Source organism: Arabidopsis thaliana (assembly GCF_000001735.4).
Source record: "Arabidopsis thaliana chromosome 1 sequence".
NCBI lineage: Eukaryota > Viridiplantae > Streptophyta > Magnoliopsida > Brassicales > Brassicaceae > Arabidopsis > Arabidopsis thaliana.
The window spans coordinates 29,504,196-29,519,685 of NC_003070.9; the positions used below are offsets into that span (position 1 = coordinate 29,504,196).

Sequence of the window (15,490 nt, forward strand, 5' to 3'; positions counted from 1 at the left end):
TTTTTCCATTAATAAATTTGATGGTAAATTACGAATATTGGACTATACAATTATGCAAATGCGACAAACAAAGATACAATTAAAGAATAAAATGTTAAAAAAGACATTATTCTGATCCAACTCGGTGCTTAAGACAAAACCGCCTTCACAAGATTTCGTATATTCTAATCCTTTTTTGGTCAACAAACAAAAAAAAACATAAATAAACGTAACGACGTCGTTTTACACGAAAATGAAAAACACACGCGAAGAAAGAAGCGCGTGGAGAGGAAGAAAGAAGCAAAGAGTTGGATTCTTTGGCTCGTCTCTTACTCCATCGTTTCCTGTTCCCTTTTAGCTTCTCCACATCATCACCATCTCTCTCTCTCTCTCTCTCTCTCTCTCTCTCTTCTGAGATTTTTCCGTCGAAATATTAAAAAGAAATTTGCAGATACAGAACTTGTTCTAATCTCTCTCTGTTTTTTTTCCCTATGAATTTTATATAATACGAAAGAGACACACAACACTGTATTATCTTTGCTTCTCTCTTCTCTCTCTTTCTATCTCTACAGAGTAAAGTTCTGATCGTGTCTCTTATCGTTTACCCAAAAACCCTTGTTTGATCTCTCGTCTCTTGTTTTCTTCTGCCCTCGAAGTTTTCAGGTTTCTTTCTTCTCCGATTTATCCTTCTTTTTCCGTACTTTTTTATCAGAACTTGTAGGGTTTCTTCTGTTTCAATTCGTGGAATATTTTGCAACTTCGATACGTAAATTACGTAATTAGGGTTTGATAATGTTTTATGTAACCAGCCCCGAATTGAATTAGTTCCAAAGTTAGGGTTTTTCTCTCTCAAATTAGGGTTTTGCCCCAATTGTGTTCTTATATTGAATTTACCATTTGCGCAGGTTATGTGGTGGAGGTTGTTTCCAATTTAAAGTATGTACCTTTAGGTTAGAAATTAGGCTTATTTGTTTCTCCAGTGGGTTTCATTGTAGAAACAAATTGAATTTTAGGTGTTAATGTGAGATTAGGAAACAGAATCTCTGCTTTTAACAAGGTAATAGGAGAATAGGGTTTAGTAGAAGAAAGGTTAAAACTTTGTGATGGGTAATAAGTTGGGAAGGAAGAGGCAAGTGGTGGAAGAAAGGTATACAAAGCCTCAAGGTTTGTATGTGAATAAAGATGTCGACGTTAAAAAGCTCAGAAAACTGATTGTGGAGTCTAAGCTTGCTCCTTGCTATCCTGGAGACGATGAAAGCTGTCATGATCTTGAAGAATGTCCAATTTGTTTTCTGGTTTGTGAATTTCTCTCAGTCTCTGTAACTACTACATTCTTGTCATGTAAGATCTAACTTTGTGATATTTGCTTCTTGTGTTTCTAGTACTATCCTAGCCTCAATAGATCAAGATGTTGCATGAAAAGCATTTGTACAGGTAACACATTCAATAACACTTTAGCTTCTTTGTTCTATTCATGTTTCCATTTCATTTGACATGGCATTCTTTGTTCATTTGTTGCAGAGTGTTTTTTGCAAATGAAGAATCCTAATTCAGCTCGGCCTACTCAGTATCCTTCATTTTAAATCCTTTGCATAAGCTTTTAGGGGCTTCTTTAACATTTGGCTTAATGTTTGAGAAAATTTCTTATTAATTTGATGGGTTTTTTCCCTTTTGTGTCCTCCTTGACATTTATGAGGTGCCCTTTTTGTAAAACTCCCAACTATGCTGTCGAGTATCGTGGAGTCAAGTCAAAGGAGGAAAAGGGCATTGAACAAGTTGTAAGTCTTAAAATTTCCACACAACATAACTTTTTTCTAGATAAGCTTTGATGAAATGGTGCTTTACTCAAGTGGTATATTCTGTCACTGTATCTTTTTGCAGGAAGAGCAACGGGTAATAGAAGCCAAAATAAGGATGAGGCAGAAAGAAATGCAGGATGATGAAGAGAAAATGCAGAAACGTCTTGAATCATGTTCCTCTAGCACAAGCGCAATGACTGGCGAGATGGAATATGGTTCAACTTCAGGTCGGTTTATTTTTACTGCAAGAACGTGTTAAATCTTCCATCAGGAACAAACAAAGGCGGTTTTGACAGGCTTCCTTTTTGTCCCTTGGTTTGCAGCCATATCTTATAACTCCCTCATGGATGACGGGGAAATTGCTCCATCGCAGAACGCATCTGTTGTTAGACAACATTCCCGCCCGCGAGGAAACAGGTCTGTCTTTCCATTGGCTGCTCTGTTTTTTTTTTTTGTCAACTTCATATATGGAGTAATGTAGTAGTTGTAACCATGAAATTTCTGAATTACAATGACACCGTGATTAGACTTTTTTTGTTTTGTTTTTTGGAGCTAAGTGATATGAACACAGATTCACTTAGAAATGAAGAGTGATTCATATATTTGATTTGTCTATAAACTCTTCAGGGAGGATGAGGTTGACGTTGACCTTGAGGAATTGATGGTCATGGAAGCAATATGGCTCTCTGTTCAGGTAAAATTATTTGTTTGTATAACTTTTGATATTAAATTTTTCAGTTCTCTCATAGCTTTTTAAACTGATTCTAACAGGAAACAGGGACGCAGAGAAATTCAGCTTCAGGGGAAATTACCTCTTCTAGGCAGTATGTAACAGATAATCATAGTTATGTTTCTTCACCACCACGAGTGACTCCAATCGTAGAACCAGCAACACCGTCTTCATCATCTGGTGGGCTTTCTTGTGCAATCTCCGCACTTGCTGAACGCCAAATGGTTGGCGAATCCTCCAGTCACAATCATAATCACAATGTCAACGTTTCTTCATACAGTATGCTTCCCGGAAATTGTGACAGTTACTACGACATAGAACAAGAGGTAGATGGCATAGACAACCATCATCATCATCGTCATCATTACGAGATGGGAGAAACAGGAAGCAGCAACAGCTATGTAAGTTCTTACATGACAGGCGAGGGCTTCCACAACTTTCCTCCTCCTCCACCTCTGGTCATTGTTCCAGAGAGTTTTGAGGAACAGATGATGATGGCTATGGCTGTGTCTATGGCAGAGGTTCATGCCACGACGACATGTGCACCAACTGAAGTTACCTGGCAATAAATAGGATAATAATGGAAACTCATGGGTCTGAATCTGATGATGATTATAACTTCATTCATATATGTCTGTTCCTATAGGAAGAAAGAAAAGAAACGAAATGATTTCCAGTTTTAATAGAAAAAGGTTGGGTTGTGTTACAGCTTCTTTAATTCTTTGTGGTTCTTCTTTTTCAATCTGCATTGACAAAAAATTTGAAGATCACTTGTTTTGTGTCTCTTTGATTGCAAATTTCTAAATGGAGAAGAGAAGGTCAAAGTTGGTGATTGTTGACCAAAGCAGTAATTAGGGGTTTAGGGTTCTAGAGTCGGCTTTTGTCAACATATATGTCTTCTAGAGTCTTTGTATGGGTTCGTTATAAGATGGAAATTATAAAAGATAATTAATGGATTATGATTTATGACTAGCAGCTAACTAATTTTCAACATTTAATATCTTGATTTGAGCAGCTAATGTTTGTGTTAGTGTGTCTTATGGGGTTTCTTACTTTCTTCTATGAATTTATGTTCGAAAAAGAGAATAATGGACCTCTAATTTCACAACTCCCAAAACTCAGTATCTTGATTTTTTTTGTTCTTTTGGGTACTGATTGATATGTAGTACTCTTATTAGTTACTTGAATTATCAACAACATCATCATAAAAAGAACCAAAAGTTAAAGGTAGATGCTACTTACAATCAAAAATCATAGTGGCGCTGAATTTTACTTACAATTTGCTCTGTACTATTTTCAATTGTCAACTTTTACTTTATACTACAAAAATGTAGTGAGTGATTAATGTTATGTAAAAAACATAAATAGATAGTTGGCACATAAAAGTGAAATAAAAATAATTAGTAGTGATTGATATTTCATCTTGAACACAGATTGTTACGGGGTTTTGTTTTTCAACATTGTGTATGGGTTTCTTTAATATAAAGCTTGAATGTTGTACATTATATCCATTTTCATATAGTAGTGTTATGATATTTACCATTAGGAATCCCAAATTTGAAGTACAATGAAACATTGAAACCTAAAATAATAGATATAAAAATGGGTATATTCATACATTAAGCTTAACATATATCAATATATTGGTTTACGGTTTTATAAAGTAAAAAAAATAAAAAGAGAACGATTGGAATATAAAAAGAAGAAGAGAAACTAAAAGAAAAGAGTTTGAACTTTGTTGAAACCGACAAAAAGAAAGAAACAATGTCAGACCGATTGATAAGGGTACCCACACATGCGTGTAATAAATTATTTATCTCTTAAACCATTTTTTGTCTTTATAAATAGAAGTAACATGATTTGATTCAAAATTTTATATTTAGCTCGTATGTTAGGTTTAGGGTTCTTAACTTCTTGTGTAATTGCCTTGTTTCCCATTTTTTGGCTGTCGTTTACGCCAAATTTTGTACTACATTTTGTGAAATTCAGTAGAAATCCGTTAGAATTTTTTTTAAAAAAACCTCCAATGAACGAAGGAATTGGTACAATTTGGCAACTTTTATAATCAAATCATGCAAAGATACGGAATCTTAATGTAGTAAAAGATAATTAAAAACAAAACATTATGATTACATGTAAATGTGGGACATCACCCTCCAAGACATGTAAATTACACTTTTGTCCTTTATCTTCCCCCAAAGGTCATTCACTTTCACCAGCTTTATTTCAAATCTTCCAACGTCTACTTTTTCAATATCTCTCTGCTTCTTGAATTGAGAGTCTCTCTCTCTGGACATAAAGCTACGACCTCTCTTTTCTCCACATTTTGGGTTTTCTTGTCTTCGTGTTCTTGTTTCTATCAACAAAATTAATCACACCAGCAGCATATTCAAAAACAATTTCCTCTTTGTCCTTCTTTATTATTTCTCTGCTTGCATTACTTGTTAAGACTATATCGCAATCATTCTTCGTATTCAATTCCACAGGTGAAACCCCAGAAAGTACTCTACATTATCCTCAAGGTTAGTTTCTACAATTAGACCAACCCATTTACTTATGTGTGTATGCAAGATAAGAAACTTTTCCTCAAGAGAAATCTGATTCAAGTCTTGGTGAAAGATTGAAGTTTGTTATCTTAGATCTTCTAAAGCGTTTGGTGAAAGATTGAAGTTTGTTATCTTAGATCTTCTAAAGCGTTTTTGAGTAAAAGCAAAAGCAATGTGTTGTTATATCTCACTTGTGTCTGGTTTGACTCCAATAGTGGAATCTGTTTAAGAGTTTCTCACTCTCACTTAGTGGCGCGTGGCTTACCAGTTCATATATCTGCTTTATTCTGAGGAATGTTTTCGTTTTCATCAGATCATTAACCTTTGGAGAGTCAGCAACTTTGCATAAATCAGAATGCCAAAACCAAGGTTAGGGTTTTACTTCAATTCTTGATGAAAAATGTGATTTAGATTTTTCTTGTTGTTAGTCTCTATGATCTGATATGTGTCTTCTTTGATCTGTGAGTAGTATTAGAGGTTCAGAGTTGCCTCAGAGGCAATCTCCTAGGCTAAGGACATCACTGTTGTCCACTTCCTCTGATCCGCATCACCTCAGCCGTCCGATTACAGACCGGAGTCCAAAGCTCGGCCTTGACCGTAGATCTCCAAGGAGTGGTGGGCCTCATACAGATCCGCTGAGTCAGAAGAAGCTTGGAAGTCGCATCTCTGGCTTGGAGTCACAGCTAGGACAAGCCCAAGAAGAGTTGAGATTGCTCAAACAGCAGTTGGCTAAAGCCGAGGCTGCCAAGAAACGTGCTCAAGAAGAGCTTCATAGGAAGAAATCCAAGAAACCGAACACTCCTGCTCCGGAGAGAGATGACATTCCTGGAGATGGACATCAAGAGACAGATGTGTTCGAGGTTCTTGATGAGAAAGCAAAAGAAAGTGAGAAGACGAAGAATGATGAATTGGCTTCTAAGGAAGACCAAATCAATGTATTGAAAGCTAGATTATATGACTTGGAGAAAGAAAGGGTATCACTTAGCGAGGAGAATGAGACCTTGAAGGATCAGTTGAAGAAGACGGATACGGAAATGTCCTGCGCAAAGGCGAAAGAGGATGAGATAGCTTCAAAGGTGAGTCAGATTGGGGAAGAATTGGAAGAAAGCAATGAGACCACAGCGAAGCTAAAGAAGAAGCTCGAATCCGTGGAAGAAGCAAAAGAGACTCTAGAAGCTGAGATGAAGAAGCTGAAGGTCCAAACAGAGCAGTGGAGGAAAGCAGCAGATGCTGCAGCTGCGGTTTTATCTGGAGGGGTTGAGATGAATGGTCGGTTCTCAGAGCAGTGTGGGTCAATGGAGAAGCATTTTGCAGGCAGGTTTGTCGGATCACCGGGAATGGCTGATGATTCGGATGACGGGTCTGGGAAGAGGAAAAGTTCTGGGAAGAAGATGTTCGGTGACTTATGGAAGAAGAAAGGGCAGAAATGAAGTGATATAATAAATAAAAAGTAGCGTGTATTTCAAGAAAGCAGTGTGCTCTTTAACTTCGGATGATCTAAGTGTGTGTGTCGACGAAATGATGGCTCATCATTTCCATAGATTCTTAGTAATGAAACATTTAGACAATGATTGTGTGCTGCTTCACAGAAGCTAATTTATCAAATTCCTATTCAACTGCAAAATCTGCTCACTTGTCTGTAATTTATTTCATTGATCAGTTACATCTTCTTTATGAGGATTGAATTAGGTGTCATTGTTAACGTAATTGCCATTGGAACCGGTTTAGGATTCTGAACAAGTTGGGACTTGGGACTTACCATACTCTTCCGGTTCGATATCTCCCAAGAGTGTAAGACTAGTATGAAGATTATTTTCTTTGAACTTCGACAAATTCAAGATTTTAAAACTTTCTAAGAATATAAAAACATTTGTCGACACTCGGCAAAAATAAGAATTATATGAAGTTTTGGTGTCGTTATAAACTTTTATATATCAACGTTATGAACATATACAAGTTGGTCCATGGGATGATGTGGTATCATATGGCAAATATATACAATGACAAGTCGTTTTCCCTTTAAAGATTGGCGGAATTTCTAAGTATATGACGAATCATTTAAATATATGTCTATATCACTAAACATATTGGTGCCCAAAAGAAATTCTCGGACCACATTCGACGTGTAATATTGAGATTTTCGGTTGTAATGTCTTTGTCGATATCTTTAATGTTGTTATAAAGTTATAAGAAAAAACTGTTACAAGATTTGATCCAACAATATACTATCATGTGTACAAGGTATTTATCCACGCACCGTGTAGGACATATTTATTTTGAAATAATTTATATAACACAATAAGATGTACACATAAAGTAAAATGTAGCTTACATCAAAACAGTGTGTTTAAACAACTTGATATTATCCATAAAAGATGGGAGCGATGTTGATATTACGAAACAAACAAACACACTCTTGCATGTTTTTACAGTTATTGGATTAACAAATAACATTAACTTCAAAATATACAGATGCATTGTCTGTATGTAGCACACACTTATAGATTAAATAGATATATCAATCAATTTAGGAGATTTTTTATAGTCTTCCTTTCGAATTGTTGAAGCCTATTATCAGACAATCTAGAGTTGTAGGTAGAGTTTTTGTATTCAGACCAAGTAAACTCCTCGTACAACCTCTCGTCCTCATTGTCTATCAAACATGTCAACGGAGCGATTCTCTGAGTCAATGAAGGTCCAGCGAAGTAAATCATAGAAACCCTAGATTTTTTACAGTTAGCTAAAACCCTATGCCTCACGCTCTTGAACCTCCCATTTGTCATCACCTGCAAAATATTAATAAATAAAAAAAGCTTAGATCTTCTGTTCTGAAACAGGAACCGGAGAAGGAACTTAAAGAATAACGCGACAAACCTGGAGAGAGTCACCAACGTTGAAGAAGAAGGAAGTGTGATCGGGAGGGACAGAGATCCATGAGCCATCATTTAGATTAATTTGGAGACCAGAAGTGTTGTTAGATCTTAAGACAGAGATGATTTGAGGATCTGTGTGTTCACCAAAACCAATCACATTCTTACCACCATTGGTTTTCTTATTGCTAAGAGGACATGGTGGATAGTGATTAAGTCTCAATATCGAGTCCGTGTTTTGGTCAGACACAAGCTTGCTAAGTGTGTTCCTCGGTTTGATCCCTAGCCCATCTGTGATCTTCTCCAAAACATCGAATGTCATTTTTCTCACTGATGTTGTGTACTCTTCCAATGCGTTTCTGAAGATTAAAGAACAAAACTTGAGACGTAACCACAAAAAAAATCCAGAATAAAGCATAAAAAGCTATAGAACATGAACTATAAAAACAAACACAGAGCAAAAAACAGAGCACTAACTCGAAAACAGAGCACTTAAAAACCTGAAAGTTCCCGGGCTTTTGAGAAGACTTGGAAATAGTGGACCCGAACCGGAATCATGATTAGCGTTCATCAACAAGTACTCAACCCAACCCACGTCACCATTCCGACCAATCTTACTGTTCCCGTATCCGAAGGGATAACCTGCGACTTGGGTTTTCTCTGACTTGGGCAACGAGAAGAAATCGACGGTCTCGTGTTCTAAAACAGAGACTAGCTCTGCGGAAACGCCATGGTTGATCACCTTGAAGAAGCCGAAGTCTTCGCATGCTTTCACGAGGGCATGTTTGGATTCTGGGTCAGACATATCTATAACCGGGATTAGAGAGAACCCGGATTTTGGTATTGCTACCGGTTTAGACAATACCGCCATTGATATATTTCCTTGTTTGATAGAATTTTTTTGATTTTGATAGCTTTGAAGGCTGAGACATTGGGTTATGTACTCGGAGGAGTGTATATATAGCAGATGAGATGATAAAGATCTTACAACGACGTACGATCAAAACTGTTCAAAACTAAAGCTAATCACTTATTTTTTTCTCTTTTATGTATCTATATCAATAAAATTGAATATATCGGGACGATATTTGCGAAAGCCTCCATTGTGATTAGTTATTTGCTAAATAGTAAAAAAATCGTTTAAAATGGTTTGTCAACAGTTTTTTGTTTTTGTTTTAATTATCATGGACGTCAATGTTTGGTTTTTGGGGTTAAAGTACAGAAGTCAAATTTAAAGAAGAATTATCGAGATAAAACATACAATATTTGAGAGCGATAGGAATTTGATATTTTATGGGAGTTTGTTGGCTGACAACATAATCACTAGTTGCGTACTAGTTTTCCCTCATAATTTATAAGTATCCTTTTTTTTATTATTATTGCTGATTTGCCTCCTCTATGTATTCATCACCTACTTTCGGTGATTATAACAACTCATGAGTCATGACCCGGCGACCAACCATGACCTCGTCAACCGGTCCGATGAATCTAATTCGTTCTTTATGTCCTTAAATGTTCGCAGAATGAACTTGAAATTTCGAAAGGGGTATGGTATGGCTTTTCGAAAGGATCCTAGTGTTTCTCTTTATTACCACATACATACTATACTTGTATATATCTCCGATGTGTTGATTTATAAAGTGTTTATATAAATACCTAAATTCGGACCACTTAATTAGAAGGATGATATTTTGATCCGAATTCAAATTTTAGGTGCCATTATCAAAAACTAGACTCAACCTTGGACAGACCATGGAACAAATATGCGATATTTCACGGTTATATATAAGAAAGTGTTTATGAATAACCACATAAAAATAAATTTGTGGTCCATATATAGTTTTCTTAAGACAGATTACTTAAATATTATATCAAAGATACAATGCATTATATCATAAATGATATAGTTATCCAAACATACAGTTTGGATTATGTTCTTTACTGTTGGGGTGCTCTCACATTTAAAAACTTAAGATTCCAAACAATATCAAGATTCATTTTTAGTGGAATATAATTGCTAAATCTGCTACAAATAGTTTTACAGAAAAATGGATCGATACTTCATTGTTCATCAACTTTAGACCATACTCTTTTTTGTGTGGAAATTAAAGATTCTATACTTGACACTTATTTTTTTTATAGGCAAAATACTTGACTCTTATTCATATTATTAACATATGGGGTCATATAACAAAATCGACACGTTCACTAAGAAAGTTGCGGAGGCAGCTGTCACTGTCAAAGAATCAGCAATTAATAATATCTTTGTGGGTTTTGCATTCTTGAGACCGTTATTGTTCCACGTTGGTTATATGCCCGTTACTCCTTTTTCGGAAATACTTTCATGCTATAAAAATAATTGTTGATAAATATGATACTCACCTGAATACCGCATTAAATATTTTTCAAAGGATTAAATGATTTCTTTTTCTTTTCATGTTCTGGTTAAATATTCTTAACTAATATTGCCGACTAAAATCAGTTCGTATCTATACCACAACACAACTGTGTTAATTTCAGTTTGTATTCAAGAATTTATCAAATAGATGTCCCAAAAATATGGGAGAAGGAAAATGATATCCCAAAACAAAAAAATAATTTGTAAGGAATATTTGATAAAATTTTAAAATCTTGATAATAATTAAATCGTTTTCTTAGTTTACAGTAGCGATAACTGATTAGTTCTGTTGAGAGGTAAACATTTTTTTTTTTTTTTTTTTTTTGTAAATCTAGAGAGGTAAACATACACATTATGTCAATTAACTTTAGCCTTATTAACTAACAGAATAACAGTCTAATACAGTGGTGTCAGCATTTCAATTTTCATAAATAGATAATAATTGAGATACATTATTAATACTTAACTATATTCACTATTTAGAACATACACAGACATTATCCTCGAATAAAGTTTCTTGTTATAATATATGTTGAGCCTTGAGGGGTGGTGGTACATGAGAAGCCACGTAGGAGGCAATTCGATGAGAGAAATATATTTGAAAGAACACAATAGTTTCGCATGTAGGTTCCTTTTTAAAGATTGATGTGAACTATAATGTTAGATTCTTTACCCAAAATAATAATGTTATATATAATAACAACTAAACATTTATTATTCGATATGAATAAAATCTTCTTTGGACGGACGTAAGCGATTGGATAGCCATAGAGGGACAGCCTGAGAAACAAGAACCGACATGTACGGGCCAAAAAAATCATATAAATATTTTTTTTGGTTGGTTAAACGGTTTAACTTAAACCCCATATAATTGTAGTAGGTAATACTATATCAGAATATAGCCCAAAAAAACTATAATGTAGGTTAGTTTATGTCGAGAAATATACATTTGACGATTAATTAGAAAGAAGGACTATACGATTAATACCAATTACCAAAGTGACTTATATTGCTTTGTCTAAGAAACAATGTGGTTATAAGATTACCAAAATTCTTTCTTCTTTTATAAAGACCAAAGTAGATTATTGCTTTATAATTTGTCAAGGTGGTGATAAGAAGAGATTACAATCCAATCTTTATATTCAGGTGGTGAATCGATAAAATATCCCACAAAATAATTTATTCGGGGGAAGACAAAAAAATGTAAGGATAATATCAAAGGGTGGTTTCAAGTTGTTTCGACTTATTTGGGTGTCTGGTTCCTTCAATTATGTGAGTGATGTCGGGCCAAAAATGACACTGGAGTTCCCTCATTGGTTTAAAAGTATATGATATTTAATGCTTTTCTTTTACAGTTGTGTACTTTCTGTTCTTATATATATTTTTTTTTTCTGTTAGTATAATTGTACAGAGACTACAACGAACCTATAACAAAAAAAAAAAAAAGACACTACAAGTCTACAACCAATGATTTGGATAGAAGCACGAATCATGAACGTAGCATAGAAGAACGAAGATGGGCCAATTTTGGGCCTTAAAGATGCCGATATTTTCGGAGCTACTTCATGATAGAAGTAAAAATCCTTCTTAAAAGGTCTCGACAATTTTTCGAAATCCTCAAGTATCTTGATCATACTAGATCCAACGGTTGAGATAGAGATATTTTACAAATCTTCGAGAAGAATGGTACGAAAAAATGACCCACATTATGACATGTTTTGTATCAAGTGGCTTCGAGCCACGTGGGGAGTGGCTATATGCCACGTCCCTATATGATTCTCTGTCTGACTCCTAATTTTCCCTCTTCCAAATAAAAGTTCAATAATGAAAAATAGTACTAGTATAAAACTGTCATGTTAACCTATTATGACCCGTATAAATGCTGGCAAAAAAAGGGACTATCTATAGAATAAAAATGAAATATAGACAGAGTTTTCAGTATTATGCTTGACATAACACAGATTTCAAGTCTTATTTTTTCTTAAATCTGATTGAGTAGCGTTTTCAAAAGCAAATACGATCACTATTAGAGTGTATGTATACAGTATATGTGTTATTGGAGTGTCATTTTCAAAACTTTTTGCATTATGTCATTCTTAGAACATTTGAAAAGTCTGTGGGGATTTTGTCTCTCTTGAAATCAGTAAATCTTTCTTTTACTCTCCTGCTCATGTTAACATCAAAAGATTGAGAAAATTAGGGTTTCTTCTGCTCTTTTGTTGTCTTCATCGTTGTAAATAAACCAGGTGATTCAAGAATTCGGGTCTTTTCTTGAGGGGTGTTTCTATTAAGCGGTCTTATAATATGCTAGGTTCTTTGTGGATTTGAGTTTTCTATTGGTCTGGAACAAACGCGTAATCAGGAGTTCATTGATTAGAAGTTTTGTTCGATTATATAGATAGCTCTCATTTCTTACATAGGTGCTGTGAGTTGCATTGAGTATGTAGCCTCAGGTGGGTTATCACTTATCAGAAAAAAGTACTCTTTTGATTTTCTTTTCTTTAGGGAATGTGCTGACCAGAGTAAGACAATGGACAGTTATTTAACAACTTTTAGGAGATAGGCTTATCTCAATGGCTTTGCTTTGTCACTACACCATAAAAAGATAAAAAAGTGTTCATTTTTTTGTTCACTGAGTAACGATACTAACAGTTTCTTCATCTTCCATTTCAAACGGAAACCAAATCTCATTGACCCGCTGACTCCACTGGAACGGCCAGCTAAATTGCGCCACCGTGTAAGCCCAAGCCGATCCGACACCGCCGGTTTCTCTGCTTTTCTCAATTGCCTTGGCCCATACGGTACCTTGTAGGCTCGCCTTCAGCTCAGCCACTTGTTTTCCAATTTTATGATCCGCAACATATCCACTAATTTGCTTCACCGCCACGTACCTCGAGTCCCATCTCTGTACGTGGAGGTTGTTTCCCGGAGGTGGATCAGGTTGGAATGCCTTGGGAACGAAGAAAGAGACTATGAAGGTGCTCAAGTTCTGAGAGACTTGGGTGATATAAGGAAGTGCTATCTCTATCCTCTGGTGATAATCGTTGTTCCCGTTCATGTAATCAGACAATCTGCATACAAATTAGCAAAACGCATTTTGAATACGTTTTCGATTAAAAACCTTAGTTAATTTAGGAATGAATAATGAATAAAATACTGGTTCCAACCGTTGCCAGAAGCTTCGTTGAGAGAGATATCTTGAATTGGTTCGGTAGAAATCCAAACGGTGGTGTTGTAGCGATGAATCTCGTAGCCATTCCCGGCGTGGACAACCTCATAACTCGGACACTCGGCTCGGTTACAATTCGGCGGCAACGAGTCGATAAGGTCTGAACCGCCGGAGAGAAGGGTGAGAAGGAACGAGAGCTTGAAGATGCTCAGAGCCGCTTCCATTGGCGGATTTGTTTTCCGTTGCGGCCATGCAACGTAAACTGATACAAGGTTTTATACATTTATGAAGAAAAACATAAACATTTTTTTTGTAACAGATAAGGTTTTATGTGTGTGGTTCATCTTCGGATAGGATTAAATTGCATTGTAAACACATGATTAAATATAACAAGTTGGCCGACAAAAATAATATGCATTAAAAATATCGAAATTACATAAATTATCGCTTTAATTTATATTTTCCTAATATTTATTTTTCACTCTTTTTTTTCATGGTTTTGATCAGGTGCTTTCTTTTACAGCTTTATAAGTGTTCTAGAAAGCGAAACTGAAAAAAAAAAAAAGCGAAACTGAAAAAATCATTTACAGTTTTTTTTTGATTCGATGATATTTAGGTTTGATTTTCAATTTTGATTCAATAATCTTAGTTATTATTTAATCTTTTATCAAACTTTTTGGTTACAGTTTTCCCCACCTTTACAAAATAACAATATTAATCACCACTTAACCAGAGATACAATTTATACCGGTTAAACCAGAAGCTGCAAGCTGCTGTTACAGTATCGATCGGTTCTAAACCACCTCTTCTAATCCAATTGCTACGTAACAATCAAATCGTGAGGGCGTCATTAACATGATCTACATGTTAAACGGAACCATGATCTCATTAATCACCCTAGCCGTGGTATGAGATGGCGGGTTATAAACAGCGAGAAAATACGCCGGCAACTTTCCTTTGCTCTTCTCGATGGGCAAAATCCAGTTAGAATCCCGGAGGCTTTCCATCAGAGCCGCAGCTTCGTCCTTGGCTACATTGTTCGACACGTAGCCACCGATCTGTCTCACGGCTACGTAAGTTGGTTTCGTAGACCGAACGTGGAGATCATCGGCCTGAGGTGGGTTCTGTTGGTTCTTCTTCGGGAGGTAGAGTGAGACCGTGTAGACTGATCTTCCAGGCGTTGCTTGTGCGATCACCGGAGCTGTCATGTTCATCTTCACGTTGCTCTTGTTATCTCCTTCTATGTACCTATTTAATCTATAAACCCAAAAACGTAGTCAACTTCAGTTTATAATATAAAGAAACCGAAAGAACACCAAGTCTTATATATTCGATTTATTCATTTACCGTCGGAAACCGGTTTTGGTGGCTTGAGTCATGGATAGGGAGGGGATAGGACTAGTAGATATCCATAGGGCAGCGTCGTACATGCGGATCTCAAAGCCGTATCCGGCCTCTACCAATTTATAGGTGGGACACTCGTAGTGGTCACATGTCCCCGGACGAAACCCATTAGATGGATTCCATGGTGCGGGAGCCTGAGCATATGATCCAACCACGACTAGGCTGACGCATAGCGATAGCTTTAAGATGTTTAAACCGGTTTCCATGATTGAATAGACTTAAATGAAAAACCAAAAAAAAAAAAAAAAGAAGAGAGTTAATTGAAAATCGTAGATCCGAATTGGTAATGTTTTGTGTAAGTATTTATAGTTGTTTTTTTGGGCAATGAGATGATAAGAATAGAGTACAAGTTATTAATATCTTTGACTTGTTAAAGTTAGTAGTACAAGTTTGACCTCTAATAATTGGGTTCAGTTGGCAAGACAATTATGAAATCCTTTGAGGTATTAAATGTAGATTTTGATAAATGTTTGCCAAGTTTAGCAGAGATATTTGCCTAAATAAAAGTTAATTTCTTATGGATAATATATTAATTAGTCAGCAAAATTGATAGCCTAACAAAAATTAGGACTTCCATTTTTAAAAAGGCACAATA

General features: G+C 35.7%; 5 protein-coding genes across 6 annotated transcripts; 2 read left to right on the plus strand and 3 right to left on the minus strand.

Annotated features, from left to right (window-relative positions):
• Positions 1–336: 336 nt before the first annotated feature.
• Positions 337–3,485, plus strand: AT1G78420 (RING/U-box superfamily protein). Of its 2 annotated transcripts, NM_001198496.1 has the most exons (10): positions 337–642; positions 885–915; positions 1,011–1,274; positions 1,362–1,413; positions 1,501–1,546; positions 1,676–1,757; positions 1,861–2,005; positions 2,102–2,195; positions 2,406–2,472; positions 2,550–3,474. In NM_001198496.1, exons 3-10 carry the CDS (start codon positions 1,083–1,085, stop codon positions 3,075–3,077), a joined length of 1,206 nt encoding a protein of 401 aa, NP_001185425.1. In that variant the 5' UTR covers positions 337–642; positions 885–915; positions 1,011–1,082; the 3' UTR covers positions 3,078–3,474. The 2 variants fall into 2 exon arrangements, with proteins under 2 accessions (NP_001185425.1, NP_565180.1); NM_106489.3 differs by having other exon boundaries at positions 338–642; positions 885–1,274; positions 2,550–3,485.
• Positions 3,486–4,755: 1,270 nt separating this feature from the next.
• On the plus strand, positions 4,756–6,826 carry RIP4 (ROP interactive partner 2). Its single transcript, NM_106490.4, has 3 exons — positions 4,756–5,030; positions 5,368–5,423; positions 5,524–6,826. Exons 2-3 carry the CDS (start codon positions 5,410–5,412, stop codon positions 6,482–6,484), a joined length of 975 nt encoding a protein of 324 aa, NP_177964.2. The 5' UTR covers positions 4,756–5,030; positions 5,368–5,409; the 3' UTR covers positions 6,485–6,826.
• Positions 6,827–7,365: 539 nt separating this feature from the next.
• On the minus strand, positions 7,366–8,905 carry ATGA2OX1 (gibberellin 2-beta-dioxygenase). The gene is made up of 3 exons (NM_106491.2): positions 8,425–8,905; positions 7,929–8,283; positions 7,366–7,840 (listed from the first exon to the last, which is right to left on the minus strand). Exons 1-3 carry the CDS (start codon positions 8,793–8,795, stop codon positions 7,577–7,579), a joined length of 990 nt encoding a protein of 329 aa, NP_177965.1. The 5' UTR covers positions 8,796–8,905; the 3' UTR covers positions 7,366–7,576.
• Positions 8,906–12,793: 3,888 nt separating this feature from the next.
• On the minus strand, positions 12,794–13,833 carry AT1G78450 (SOUL heme-binding family protein). The gene is made up of 2 exons (NM_106492.3): positions 13,480–13,833; positions 12,794–13,393 (listed from the first exon to the last, which is right to left on the minus strand). Exons 1-2 carry the CDS (start codon positions 13,713–13,715, stop codon positions 12,952–12,954), a joined length of 678 nt encoding a protein of 225 aa, NP_565181.1. The 5' UTR covers positions 13,716–13,833; the 3' UTR covers positions 12,794–12,951.
• Positions 13,834–13,988: 155 nt separating this feature from the next.
• Positions 13,989–15,128, minus strand: AT1G78460 (SOUL heme-binding family protein). The gene is made up of 2 exons (NM_106493.4): positions 14,839–15,128; positions 13,989–14,748 (listed from the first exon to the last, which is right to left on the minus strand). Exons 1-2 carry the CDS (start codon positions 15,099–15,101, stop codon positions 14,352–14,354), a joined length of 660 nt encoding a protein of 219 aa, NP_177967.1. The 5' UTR covers positions 15,102–15,128; the 3' UTR covers positions 13,989–14,351.
• Between the last annotated feature and the right edge of the window lie 362 nt (positions 15,129–15,490).

Coding starts and splice junctions, on each gene's coding strand:
- AT1G78450 (NM_106492.3), bottom strand. CDS start 13,715: ATGGAAGCGGCTCTGAGCATCTTCAAGCTCTCGTTCCTTCTCACCCTT. Junction 13,394..13,479: donor TCTGGCAACGGTTGGAACCA/GTATTTTATTCA, acceptor ATTTGTATGCAG/ATTGTCTGATTACATGAACG.
- AT1G78460 (NM_106493.4), bottom strand. CDS start 15,101: ATGGAAACCGGTTTAAACATCTTAAAGCTATCGCTATGCGTCAGCCTA. Junction 14,749..14,838: donor ACCAAAACCGGTTTCCGACG/GTAAATGAATAA, acceptor TTGGGTTTATAG/ATTAAATAGGTACATAGAAG.
- AT1G78420 (NM_001198496.1), top strand. CDS start 1,083: ATGGGTAATAAGTTGGGAAGGAAGAGGCAAGTGGTGGAAGAAAGGTAT. Junction 1,547..1,675: donor AATTCAGCTCGGCCTACTCA/GTATCCTTCATT, acceptor GACATTTATGAG/GTGCCCTTTTTGTAAAACTC. Junction 2,196..2,405: donor TCCCGCCCGCGAGGAAACAG/GTCTGTCTTTCC, acceptor TAAACTCTTCAG/GGAGGATGAGGTTGACGTTG.
- ATGA2OX1 (NM_106491.2), bottom strand. CDS start 8,795: ATGGCGGTATTGTCTAAACCGGTAGCAATACCAAAATCCGGGTTCTCT. Junction 8,284..8,424: donor AAAAGCCCGGGAACTTTCAG/GTTTTTAAGTGC, acceptor TTTAATCTTCAG/AAACGCATTGGAAGAGTACA. Junction 7,841..7,928: donor ACGTTGGTGACTCTCTCCAG/GTTTGTCGCGTT, acceptor AATATTTTGCAG/GTGATGACAAATGGGAGGTT.